This window comes from Capsicum annuum, chromosome 10, assembly GCF_002878395.1.
Source record: "Capsicum annuum cultivar UCD-10X-F1 chromosome 10, UCD10Xv1.1, whole genome shotgun sequence".
Classification (NCBI taxonomy): Eukaryota; Viridiplantae; Streptophyta; class Magnoliopsida; order Solanales; family Solanaceae; genus Capsicum; species Capsicum annuum.
Window position 1 is genome coordinate 179,661,590 of NC_061120.1, and position 14,475 is coordinate 179,676,064.

The 14,475-nt window shown below is 33.4% G+C and overlaps 1 protein-coding gene across 5 annotated transcripts; it reads right to left on the bottom strand.

Annotated features, from left to right (window-relative positions):
* Nucleotides 1-931: 931 nt before the first annotated feature.
* Nucleotides 932-14,351, bottom strand: LOC107843386 (vacuolar protein-sorting-associated protein 37 homolog 1). Of its 5 annotated transcripts, none has more exons than XM_016687652.2 (7): nucleotides 13,857-14,351; nucleotides 4,583-4,816; nucleotides 3,445-3,532; nucleotides 2,742-2,781; nucleotides 2,607-2,653; nucleotides 2,381-2,501; nucleotides 932-1,277 (listed from the first exon to the last, which is right to left on the bottom strand). In XM_016687652.2, exons 1-7 carry the CDS (start codon nucleotides 13,874-13,876, stop codon nucleotides 1,114-1,116), a joined length of 714 nt encoding a protein of 237 aa, XP_016543138.1. In that variant the 5' UTR covers nucleotides 13,877-14,351; the 3' UTR covers nucleotides 932-1,113. The 5 variants fall into 5 exon arrangements, with proteins under 5 accessions (XP_016543138.1, XP_016543140.1, XP_047254230.1 ...); XM_016687654.2 differs by lacking the exon at nucleotides 13,857-14,351 and adding an exon at nucleotides 6,068-6,223; XM_047398274.1 differs by lacking the exon at nucleotides 13,857-14,351 and adding an exon at nucleotides 5,405-5,623.
* Nucleotides 14,352-14,475: the final 124 nt, after the last annotated feature.

Below are 14,475 nucleotides of genomic sequence, written 5' to 3' on the forward strand. Positions count from 1 at the left end.
TGAATCTGTTGCCTCTCTACTATACAGCCAATGTAAAGTCTCTGGCTTAAAAGTTTGACTCAAAGTTTATTATTTACTTGTATAGAAGATCAAAATTTCGTGTCTTGAGCCGGGGTCTATCGGAAACAGTCTTTCTACTTCTTTAGAGGTAGAGGTATGGACTGCGTACATCTTACCCTCCCCAGACCTCACTATGGGGGAATATACTGGGTTTGTTGTTGTTGTTGAAGATCAAAATCTTTATAATTAGTGGATAATCATTTGAAGAGGTCCAGCGTTGAAATCTGGGATACTTGATATTGAGGGATACCAGAAAGACTGCATCATGAAATACCAAATAGTTGCACAGTGATCAAACCTAATAAAGTGTCTTCCCCTCAATCTTGGAGTGGTTGGTAATGTCAGAATATGCCAATATCGAAATGGTAAAGATAGATTTACCAAAGATAAAACAAATTCGTGGCCATAATAAAGTTAAGGGATCATAGAAACGATCAATCAGTCGGAAGGTGTAATAAAATGAGAAATCACTTGGAGATGTTTTGGTCAAGCTTTACATAAGCTTATAAATTCAGGGTATATACGCGTGTGCAGCAAGGTAAGATAAGATCAACATAAAATCAAATGGAATAAGTTGCCTCAAAAGATCTACAATATTCCAAGACCTATGTAATTTTTTTTTTGCCAAGAACATTAGGAAATAAACATAAAGGAACCATATATGCATGATCAGAAGCAACTGCGATTAAAATAGTTCATGATATGGTACAATTACACCCAGTGTCTACAGGAAATGTTCCATTATTAGTTTTGAGATGTGTGACGAGAAGTCAACAATGGTCGAAAAGTTATAGTGAAGTGCAATTCTAAGAAAGAATGCCATGCATCTAAACTGAGTAGCAAACACTAAAACCAGATGAGGCATTGTGCGTATGAAAGCATGTCTAAGTTACAGTGGAAGGATGGTAAGTGACTGATATTTCTACAACATTTAATTCGATAAGTCCCTCAGGAAGTTGTCGTCAGCCTGAATATGATCTTAATCACACCTGGAAATATTTATACAGATGCTTTCAGTAACAAGCAGCCAAAATTACAGCATTCATACATTGATCAAGCTGCTAAATATGCCTTAGCAGCAAGATGTGTGAGGGCACGTTTGTGGTAACTGCATCCCAGTTTTTTGGACTTCTGCACGAATGTTGTAAGATCAATTTCTCGATCAAGGAGCTGGCCGAGCAAGGCTTCAGATTCCTCCTCCGTTTTCTTCATGGCATCTGTATCATAGCAACATTACATCAGTAAACTGACATTCTTTTGCTGGCAAGTATAATCATTTCGGTTATCCAATCCCATCAGCAAGAACAAAATCAATGCTTTAACCATCCGTTCAATATTCTAAGGGCATTTCAATTTGGTATCTCAAAATTGTATTAATCACAACATCTACCAAAAACGGGGAAAAATAAAAGTTATGATCACTAAGCAACTAGAGTTCCAGATTTATCGAATAATCATTTAGGAACTTCTGTGGTAGAAAGCAGCATATGGTTAACACTTCAAATTGGAAAATTATTCTTGATTTACAAACCAATCCCCATATTCCCCACCCTCCATTCCCAACATAACAACATCACAAAGAGAGTAGCAATATGATACAAAATTGAGCACAAACAATTAAAGTTAAAATTTCCTATTACATGTAGTTGCCTCATTACATAGAGTTTCTGCACTGAGCTCCTTGATTAAAAGTGGATAGAATTAAATTCACGCTTGAAAAACAATCAGAAGAAGACTTGTACACAATCTGATGAAAACATTCATATGGATGGAACTTTTTCATTGGGACATAATCAAAAATGGTAGGGTGTACTAACCCAAAAAGGAAATTAAATAGTGAAGCAGAATGGAAAGAAACTAATGTTTTTCAGCAAGTTTGAGGAAAATAATCATATTTGTCAAAGTATATCAAAGTGGACACCAGTGAAGATTGCTCTATAAAAGGAAGTTGAGCATTATGCAAAGCTGTAATTGTGCATTGGCAACATAGCAAGAGTTTGACATAGACACTGGACTACTCAGATGTCAGATCCATCATGCACCACGACCGAGACAACAAGGCAATCCGTGTCAAGCTCTACATGTCTAGGAACTGAAAAGTTTCTTTTGACATATCCTTTAAGTGCTGACTCAACTCCTACTGGACCCTTAGTTCAACTTGTTCAAGTTAGAACGTCGTGATGCAAGTACCCTGGAAGTCTCCTATTATCATATTGATCTGTAATTGTACTTCAAATAATTTTATCCGATGTAAGAAGAATAACAAACAATCAAAGGGAGAGGAAAAAGTATACAAGCTTTATGTGCTTCCACTATTTACCTTGTAGCTGATGGAGAAGTGATACAGGAGAGTACAACTTCAGAAGCTCTTCTTTCCTCCTTTCCAGCTCATGCATCTTTTCTTGAGCAGCAGCCAATTCAGTTGTGCAGATGATTCTACACTGTGAACAATAAAAGAGGGTGCACAGAAATTTTTTTCCAAAGTCAATGCTTCAATGCTAAAATGTTACAAATGCTTTTACATATAAGTAAATGCCCCAGCTGACCTGATTCCTAAGCTCCATTATCCAGGGTTCTTTTTCTAAATTCTCCCCTGCATAAGGATTTTGTTCAAATCTATCTGTAGATACTAGTTGACATATCATAACCTATAATAAGGCAATAAGCAACCTAAAACTTACTAACAAGCAGCAGAGTTTCGTTCCAAAGCTCATCCCTGACCTGATCAATATGGGGAAAACAGCAAGAGTAAGATGCTATCATAGAAATTAACATAGAACAGTGCACCTGTTACAACAAAAGATAACATCAAGGTGACTATAACTGATCAAAGTTGTGCTCTCATGTTGAAATGCCTTGCTAACATGCATAAGACATGAGGATACACAACTCATTACATGCATTGTGTAAGAAGAAGAGCAGAGCATACAGAAGGTAGAAAGATTATTCAAGTTCATTTCAGCAAGGAATAAAGGAAGTAAGAACAAGGTTACCCAACTCCAAACATGCAAATATTATTAACTTTGAATTGTATGAGACAAGATCACCAAAAATCAATGACGCACATTGTTATGCAGAAGTCTCATGAGATTGTAAGCCACTTGAATGGATTCAATACATTATGCCATCATGAATGCAGAACCTCACACGGACAGAACAACTAAATTCAGTCATCCCCCATGTATAATTTGATTCCTTACTACCAGAAACAGAATCTCACTTGATCCTCCATTCAATTTGGAACATGTATAATTTGGTGGAGCATAATATCATATTTGAACAAAACGAGGATAATCAGATCCATAGTGTATGCTTGATTATAAAATGAATCAGGGTATAGAAAGACCGGCCGAACAGAACAAGACAAGTAATTTTATTACTTACACTATCCTGAGTCTTGACAGCCTCAAGTGAAATTAAGAAGTTGTGATACACATCCTTGCCAGTAACAAGTTTCTTTAGCTCATTAACACTGAACAAATTAACAAGAAAGCATATTGAAAATCAGAAACATAAAATTGCAAAAAGAAGAATGACTCAAAAGGCTAAGCTCTTCATTTGATTGTTTAATCAACAGAAAAAGTGCCTCTTTTTATTTCTTTTTTCCAATCCCAAGCACAAAAAAAAAAAAAGATCATCAAGTCATGAGCCATGACACATTTGCTGCCAGAAGATACTTCATAAAGCCAAAATCATAGTTTAGATATGACTTAGTTGTCATACTCAAAACATGCACGAATGGTACCTTAAAGGGTGTTAAATGCTTCCTTGGATACTAATAATCAAAAAGAAATTATATAAGCTCTATCATGTACCAAAAAGATACCTCTGATTATGAATCGAACCACGAGGATCTATTTCAGATATAAAACTTATATTGTGATTATGCCTGGTTGTCAATGAAGTGGGTTGAAGACCTGAGGTCTCACGTTCAAATCCCAGTAAAGACAAAAGAACACTAGGTGATTCTTCACATCTGTCCTAGCATTGGTGGACAGAGTTATCTGGTATTTGTTGCTGGTGGGAGCAGGCAGGTGTTCCGTGGAATTCGTCAAGGTGCATGAAAGCTGGCCCGGACACCACAATTATCAAAAAAAGAAAAAAAAAAAAAAATTCATTGGTTGTATCCAACAAGCCCCCTGTCTGCTTCTATTGCACGGTTTCTGCTTTCAAACAACAAAACCTGTACTACTGTATGCACTTCAGTTCATTACACTATATGGTGTTTCGTAATGTCCATAAGATGAGAAAGCAGAATTCATCAATATTCGAAAAGGTTAATTCCTATCACGTAATTGTATCACTAGTATAGAGTATAGACTTTTCAGGAGTTTTATGTACATAATTTATCAAAATGATAAATCTATGTTAAAAGTTCATGATGGTGACATGAAACCACCCTTCATAACCAGATAGGAAAAAGAAGAGGAAAAATCTGTTACAAATTCCAGCGAGTTCAGAATCTAATTCTGGTAGAAACAAAGACTACCATAACTGCAGGGATATATCAACTAAAATTTACCTCTTATTTCTTAAAGCAGCAATGATGCCAGCAGTCTCTGCGGGGGAATCATGGGACACGGAGCTTGGCCTGTTTGTTGGACTCTGCGCATTAAAGCTGCTGGAAGAGCTTGAACTAGGGGTAGCAGGACGGGAAGAGCTTGGTGTGCTGATTACGGAAGGTGAATACTGTGAATGCCATGAAGCATTATTAGCTTCTTGAGAACTTGACTGAGCCTGTTGCTCTTTGGCACGCCTGTAGGAAAGACAAGTTCAAGGAAATAAGTATGTAAAACATAAAGTAGCATAGGTATATGACTCATGTAGCTGACACCAAGTAATTTGTGATTGAGGGGCATTACTGATTGATTGAGATATGTTTGCCAAAGTCTTAAAGATAATTCAGATTAGGAGTTAATTTTGTATATTCTACTTTACAGTACATCATACCACAATAGCATTTTCATATAAACAAGCTATGCTAATCACACTGCCAAATGAAATTACATAGATCTCAGTGGCGAATCTAACAAATGGTTCGATAGAACACAGTACTTTGGGGTTCAACTATATATACATGTGTGTGTGAAAAACAAGTACAATAGAGTTGGGAAAAAAAAACAGAACCTACTCTCTACTCAAACAACCACGTCCATGGGCGGAGCCACTTGGGTTCAAGGGGCTCATCCAAACCACCTTTGGCAGGAAAGTACACTGTGTATATATATGATTAAAATTATATTTTATATATATATAATTAATATTGAGCTCCCTTGGCTTCTTCGAGTGTTTATTTCCTCATACCTTAAACTCCTTTAGTGAAAATTTTAGTTCTGTTACTGACCGCATTCAATCCTGGATCCACCTAAGACAGAGCTAAAAGTAAAATATACCATTAATTGATTTAGAATCCAGTAACTCAAAAGGACTAAAATCCCAAACCACGAGCTTCAATTCCTGACTAAAATCCCGAAAACATGAGTAATAGTTTGCCTAAATATATCCATTTTAGGTGTGAATATAACTCAGATTCTTCACAATTAACCATAAACTAGCACATATAAGTAACAATAATAAGAAAAATGAAAAACAAAATGCTGATATCTATATATACCGAAAAAATTAAAAGAGGACATAGCTTATATATATATACTTTCTCCGTCCCATAATTAAAAAACAACAAATAAAATAGGACGGATATATATATATATATATATATAAACTACTCAACTAACGAAAAAGAATTACTAGCAGTAGTAAAAGGAATAGAAAGTTTTCTACATTTTTATTACCTAAACCATTTGTTGTTAGAACAGATAACACTCAAATATCAAGATTAATATTTAACAAATCACCTTTAGAACCACAATACAGATATACAGATATATATATATATAATAACATGTGAAACTTTAAATAAAATGAATATTCAACAATGAAAATCGATTATTGGATTTATAATGGAACATGGAAATGAAACATTGGTAAATGAGAAAGAAAAAATTACCAGGATTTGAACATAAGTTGAGCAATAGAAAGAAAATGTAGCCAACGACGTATGAAATGTACGAAGAGCGCTCTATGCCTTCGATGATCGAATTAGCACTGAATTGTCGGACTTCCAACAAAGAGCTTCTCAATTTCCTTTTATTTATACGCAGTTGATTGAATATGAAATTGTTGAGAAAATTAGAGTATAATTTTCTTGACATATTAAAAATATTTAAATTCTGTGATTTTAAATATTTTATAATGTTCTTATATTTATAAATAAGAAGTTTAAACTTAAAAAGAAATTAAACATATGAAAATATGTTATTTATTTTTAGAGTTTAAATTTTATATATTATTTAATTACGAGAAGCTTGTGAGGCCAATATCTATCTGAAATTAATGTTATAATAATAATCATATCAATTAATGTGATATCTTTTGAATTTTCAAAGTTAAATAATTTATTTTTGAAAGTAATTTTTCTCTATATTCATAAAATATTTTATATTATCAATTATTGTGATTTATTATTTAAATATATAATTTTTTTTCAAAAATTTAGTTCACGATCAAAATTAAACTCTATAAATATATAGATTAATAACGAGTGTGAAAAGCAAAGTTTGATAGGTCTATATTGTTATTTTTTCGATAACACGAGCTCAGTATATGATTTTTTTGGTCTCAATTTATGTGACGCAAATAGAATTTAGATAATCAATCATACTTTTAATATGTTTTTAGATATTTTAAGTTGTTAACTACTGTAATTTATAATATTTTTATGTAGTTTTGAAATAATATACGTTACTTTTCCTGTCCAAATTTTTGTAGCGTTGATAGCCAATTATATTTTTAAATTATAATAATTTAAATTTTTAATTATTGTTATTTATAATACCTTTCTTCTGCTGTAATTTAAGTGACATTGATACAATTTCGAGAGTCAATCAAATATTTTATATATTTTAAATTTTTTAAGTTGTTAATTATTATAATTTATCATATTTTTTATGTATTTTTTTGAGATATATAACAGATAAATTTTTTTAGATATTATAATTTGTTAACTATTATAATTTATGATATATTTTATGTAATTTTCAAATAATATATGTTACTCTTCTTGTCCAAACTTTTGTTGCATTGATAATCAATTACATTTTTTAAAATAATTTAAGTTTTTAATTATTGTGACTTCCAATATTTTTTCTTCTATTTCAATTTAAATGACATAATGCTTAGATGACCATAATAATTAATTAGGGGTGATATAGTAAATCACGATTGAAGCTGCAAAGCAAACATGTCTTAAATGACTCACAGCAACTAATTAGAAGTGATATAGCAAAATATTATAAAAAATACTTGTGAAAAAAAATTTAAGTGGGTCTCATATAAGACTTCAAGTTAATTTAAAACATCAAAAATTAATTTATCATTTTTATATTTATTTTAACTTTTTTATTAAATATTATTAATTTTTTAATATTTAGATGACTTATAATAATTAATTAGGAGTGATATTTAGTACAATTATGATTGAAGCAGCTGAAGAAGACATGTCATAAATGTATATTTTACTTTTTATATTAAATATTATTAATTTTAATACATAAATAACTTATACTCTATATACGTACAAAAATTTAAAAAAATTATCTTATATTTTATAATTTTTCGTCGAGCGAATTCAAATGAACACTCTCGTACCCATATACAACCCTGCTTCCACGGATTTTAAGTCAACTATCATAATGAAATATTTAATTCCAACATTATCCATTCCAAAGAAGCAAGCAAAAGAAACATATAATTAATTAGGGATGATATAATAAAATTACGAAGCAAACAGCTTAAGTAGACAACAAAAGCAGGTTTGTTGACGCATGTTGACGCTCTGCTACCTGCTTTACTCCTTATTAGTAAGTAATTACATAAAGCCGATATACACAATTAAATCACTTCAAATGTTATGTACTACGTATATAATTCGATTTAATATCTAGCTTGATAATTTAACATAATGGTAAATAATTCATTATAACATATTAAATTCTAATGATGGTATTAAAAACCATCACACTACTTAGCTTACACTCTCTCTTGTTCAAAATAAGTGAATGTTTGTTTCATTGCATACTATTAAGGAAAAAAATTAAGATATAAATTGTACTTTAGTTTTATTTTTATCCTTTTAGATAATATCAAACTACTCTTAAAATTTCATTCACATTAAATAAAGTCAATTAAGTCATTTGCAACTCATAAAACAGAATACATGAAGAGTAAAATGGGAAGAAATTTTCAATGTATCTCTTGAAAAATGAACAATTCATTTATTTTGAACATTAAAAAATAACTCAAAAATTTACTTATCTTAAACTAGAGAGAAGTATCAATCACCCCCTGAATTGTCTCATTTCATTCATAGTACACGTGAATTTTAAGTCGTCTTAAGTATCCTCCCCCCTCCCCCCGAACTTGTTGATTTAGTAAGTCGCGTGCCCCTTTTTGACCCACGTAGCATGATGTGTGATTTCAAACTTCATGAGGCGTGTGATGGAGTAATTCTTTTGCCAAATCAGCATTTCTCAATGGTCAAACATGAAAAACAAATATTTTTCTTTAATTTTTTCAAAAACTTCGAAGCCTCCTCTCTCTTCTCTTCCAATTTATTATCCCTCTTCCTCCTTCACTTTCAAAATGTGTAAAAAAAAAAATTCAACTACTTTTATTTTACCTACTTAAATTAGGGTGTGCATCGATCGATTTGATTTGATTTTTATATTTGTCGATTCAGTTTATGAGTTTTTTATTTTTAAATGCGCTAAATCAATATTCAAACCAATATGATATTTTCTTATCGATGTTTGGTTATCGATTTTTAGTCCTTAAGAATCGATTTTCGATTTAACCGATAAGAAAATACTCATAAAATAAAAAAAGTAGTCACTAACATGAAAAAAATTGAATCTTAGTTGCAACCAAGATCCTACTATATATATATATATATATATATGGTGTAAAATAACAATTTAGTATAATCTTATTGGATTATCGGTTTACCCAATAACCCAATAAAAAGAATTGAAACCGAACCAATAACCCAATAATTTTTTTTATATATAAAATCATTAAAAAAACGTTAACCCGTTAACGATAAATCAATAACATTTTTATCGATTCAATTTTTTTCTTGGTAAATAAACATTTTGTATTTATCACCATAAGTGTGCACAATGACAAAGCCACAGCATATAGGCATCACACCTTGCTATCTAAAGTAGAAAGGGTTAACTCCAATCCTAACCGACACAACCAACTAATCAGAATCTCAAATCAAAATCATGCACTAATCTTAGAATTTAAACTGTTGCAGGTAACATGTGATTGTACTTGTTGCTTTTACATTGCATATGATAGCAATGCCTTTTGCTACAACCTCCCAATCTCTGTGGATCTTCTCAAAGATTCTCTGATTTCTCTTTATCCATAAGGCATAAACCCCCTCAGCATATACCATTTTAAATACTTGAGCTCTACTGGATTTGCCTTTTGCATTGAGAATACTCCATTTCATGTACTGATCCCAACTTGTTGACTTGATAAATTTGCCATTCAACCAGTATATGATTCTTTTCCACAACCACTATGAGCCTTACAATATAGGAACAATTGGTCCCTAGTTCCAGGAAACTTTTGACATAGTATACAGGTAGGATTTACCTTCACACTCCATTTAGCTAGCTTGTCCATAGTGAGCAGCTTGTTCTGGAAATGCAACCACATTATGAATCTTGCTTTTGGTCTGGTATGATTATCAAACATAAGACACTTCCACCTAACCCTGGGAGCATGGTCAATCAACTGAAGATAGATCTGTCTAATGATTTTCTTAGTTTCTTGGATTAGTTGGCATAAATTCTCTGAAATAGTGTTAGCTCCTATGATTTTCTTAGTCATCCAGCAAGCTTGTGCTGGAATTATAAGAGTGTCAAGAGCCTGGTTCTTTATGTAGTAGCTATGGATCCATCTAATCCAAAGTCTGCCTGCTTATGCATAAGGTCCCAACATGTCTTAGCCAGGGCAGCTTTATTCCAAATTTGTATATTGATCATATTAAGTCCACCAGATGCCCTTGGCAAGCACATTCTTTCCCATGATACTAAGGTTTTCTTAGTGACTATGTTAGTCCCTGACCAGATATAACTCCTGCAATAGGCCTCAATGACTTTCAACACTTTCACTAGTAACGAAAAAAGCTAGGACCAATAAGAATGAATTCCAATAACACTGACTGTACCAACTCTGATCTTCCTGCATAGAAAAGTTTTTTAGCCATCCAAGAGGAGATTCGTGTCACTATCTTATCAAAGAGAGGTTAACATTAGGCTATTTTGATTTTCTTAGTAGATAGAGGGATCCCTAAGTATTTGAAAGAAAGGCTACCAAGTAAAAATCCTAGTATTTGTAGGATCAGATCTTGAGTTCTCTGAGCCACACCACCAAAATACAATGAGATTTTCTTTAAATTAGCTTGCAGTCCTGAAGCTGCTGAGAAGTGCTCAAAACAACTATGCATTGCAGTAACAGATTCAAGGTCCTCTCTAGCAAAAAGTAACAAGTCATCCGCAAAACAAAGATAAGTGATATTCAACCATGTATATCTCGGGTGGAACTGAAATCCTAGGTTAGATTGCATCCTATTCAAATTTTGACTCAAGTACTCCATAGCTATAGCAAAGAGAAAAGGAGATAAAGGGTCACCTTGCCTCTACCCTTTAGCTGCACTAAATAGTACTGTAGGCTCTCCATTTATCAAGATTGTGTAATTCACAGTTTGGACGCACTCCATAACCCACAAGATGAATTATTGAGGAAAGTCCATCCCCTCTATTGTTTGCCATAAAAACATCCACTCCACTATGTCATAGGCCTTCCGGAGATCAAATTTAAGCATACATCTGGGGGACAAATGTTTTCTGCCATAGGCTCTAACCAATTCTTGTGCCAGAGTAACATTATCTGCAATTTTTCTACCTAGAATAAAACCTGCCTAAGCCTTACAAATGTAACTAGCTATTACTTGTTGTAATATCGTTGTTAATGTCTTAGAAATGACCTTATATATGAATGTACAGTAGGCAATGGGCCTGAAGTCTTTCACTGTTTCAAGGTTTGGAACTTTGGGGATTAAGGTAATTATTATACAGTTTACTGATTTCAAGAGCTTACCTGTAGTAAACAAGTTCAACACAACTTCATATATATCTTTTTGAACTATAGTCCAGGCTTGCTTAAAAAAATGGGCATTGTACCCATCCACACCTGGTGCCTTATCCTCAGCTATGCTTCATAAGCTATCTTTGATTTTCTTTTTTGTAACTGTGTTTATTAGCAGAAGTTGTTGTTGATGTTTCAATCTATTTTCTTGTCTCATCACAATTCTATTAATTGTTGGGAGAGATTGAGCAGATGATCCCATTAGAGATTGATAAAATTGAATAATCTCCTACTTAATTTCTTCCGAATCACTTAGCCTCTGTCCACTAAGAGCTTTAAGCTGAGTGATCTGTTTCCGCTGAGTTCTTTATTTGATTACGGCATTAAAATATTTTTTATTTGAGTCCCCCAATTTCAACCATGTACTCCTGGACTTTTGCCTCATAACACTCTCTTCAATCAAAGACCATTTTTCTAAGTTTTGGAGCGTTGTGCTTTCTAATTCCCTTAGAGAGTCTGAATACTGAACTTACAGCTGTTTTTGAACTATAGTCAACTCATTTCTGGCTTTAGCAACTTTGTCAGCAATACTCTTAAACTCCTCATTATTAAGTATCTTGAATTTTGGTCTCACATGCTTAAGCTTGCTCCACAAATTCTGCATTGGCTTATGATGGAACTTTTGTCCCTAAACTGAAGCTACTATCTCCATGAAAGAACTGTAACTAGCCCAAATATTAAAGTATCTAAATGGCGGCTGTGTAGTCAAAGTAAGTTGATTGAAACATAGCTTCATAGGTAAGTGATTAGAGAAAGCTGGTAGTCCATATTCCACCGAAATAACACCCTATTTTATCATCTAATCATCATTACCAAATACCCTATCAAGCCTACTACAAACTCTAGCACTCTCTTGTTGTCTATTTATCTAAGTATAGTATTTTCCCTTCTAAGGTATCTCAGTTAGGTGGTGATTTTGAATACATGTCGCAAAGTCTTTGGTTTCAGCAAGAGTTATTGGATTACCATATAATCTGTCATGACTATACAATATCGCATTAAAGTCACCAATTAAAATCCATGGTTATGCAGTCAATAAAGCTAGTTAATGAAGCGCCCTCCATAACGATTTTCTCAATTCGACTGTGTTATACCCATAAATGACTGTAATGGAGCAATCAAAGTCACTGTATCTTCCTTGAATTTGACAATGTATCAGCTGGGCATCAACTTGTCTAACTGTAACCTTATATAGAGAATCATCCCAGATCAACCAAATTTGACCATTAACAATATATTGATAATTATTAATCATTGACCATCCTTGAGCAATATTATCTAGTACACTAGCAACCTTGTGTTGTTTCACTCGAGTTTCTAGGAGCCCTGCTAGCTTAACATGATTTATTTTGAGGTAGTTCTTTAGTTCACGTTGCTTATACCTCTTATTTAGGCCCCTCATGTTCCATATTATCCACTTCATACAAACAAAGGGGTGCCACCTCTATCAAAGGGAAGCAACTCACCTGTGTTATCTCCAATTCTCAAAGGTCAAAATGAATTCTTAAGCGATGTGGTTTTCAATTCAAGAAATTCATCTGGATCAAGCATAAGACTAGTTGTTTGCACTTTCTTCCCTTTAGTGTCTGTTTTACTGGCAACTATCCAATTATCCTCAGTTATATCCTTCTAAAAGAAGACTATCTCACTCCCAGAGTCTATAACAGGCTGGGGATTCTTCAGTTTCTCTTCTCTACAGATTGAAACTACACCATCTTCTTTAGTGGCTCCCTCTATCGGGTGATCCCCTTCCTTTTAGAACCATTTCTGCACAATCCTTGGGGGTTTCTTTAGGTGTTTAGGCTCCTGAGTCATCATGTCTCTCCGCTGTTTATTATAGTCATGCCCGACTAGTAAATATTTTGCATAAAATTCTGGAGCCCATTCATAATCTACCTTCTGTGAAAATTCTCCTCCAAAGGATCTTTAACAATAATTGTACTTGGGAGTGGTTTAGTAATATTAATCTCAATAAGTAATCTAGCATAAGAGATCCTACTTCGATTAGCAGTACAAGCATCCGCAAATAAAGGATTCCCTAGAGCACTGGCAATGTGACATAATGAGTCTCCACTCCAACAGGTTACAGGGAGTTTGGGGAATTTAACCCATAAGGGAATTTCATGAAGTATTTTCTTTTGATAGTCAAAATCTGGTGTCCATATTTTCAAAACCATTGGTCTATTATTGACTGTGTAAGGACTAACACATAGGATTTCATTCATTTCTTTTACTGTTTTAAACTTAAACACAAAATACCCATCCCCATGTAAGAATAACTCTGGTGCAGCGACATAAGACCATTGTTAAGCACAAAATTTCTTCATATAGCTATAACCTGGTGAGTTTTCAATCACATATGCAATAAGGGAGCTTTTTCACTTTTCAGCTTCAAGCTCAACCTCTCTCTTATCCAGTTGCACCACGACATTATTGTTAATCATTTTCAGAGGCACAAAATTTAAGTTCAAGCCATTCATTGCATCTCGATTACCAGAAAATAAACTCTACCATACCTTCTCCTGAGGTTGCGCATCAATTCCTTCAATAAACACTAATCCAGTTGGTGGGTCTGGTTTCATTTGAGGCTTTTGCTGTGTCCCTAAATCACTGGATTTTACATCGTTACTCTCCTTATTCACTACTTGCTGCAACATTTGGAGCTATTTTACGACCCCCAGAGAGCTGCCAGTAGCTTTCGATCGCCCAGGTCCAGAAGGTAAATTCGGTATAGCTTTTTTATCTGAACATGCCGAGCTTATATTTGAATGAATCTCTTTGGTTATAGGGGTGATAGAGATCATTTTCGGTTGTCCCCATCCTTGTCCGTGACCTCTACCTTTTCCTTTAACTATGGTTTCCATCGGCGACACAGGTTATGCTAACATGCGCCGAGAGCCACGGAGAGAAAAAATTTTATTGAATTGATTATCGGTTCAATTTTTGTACACCTCTAGCTTAAATTGTAATTTTTTACTCCATTAATTATAATAGAAAACATATTTGTGCATGTGAATCTCCTCAAAATACTAATTGAAATAGTAATTGAAAACTACTATGAACCACTAACCGAAAAAAATAATTTCATATTTTTAGCACAAAAAAAATATAATTTTTTTAGATAATAGCTTACTT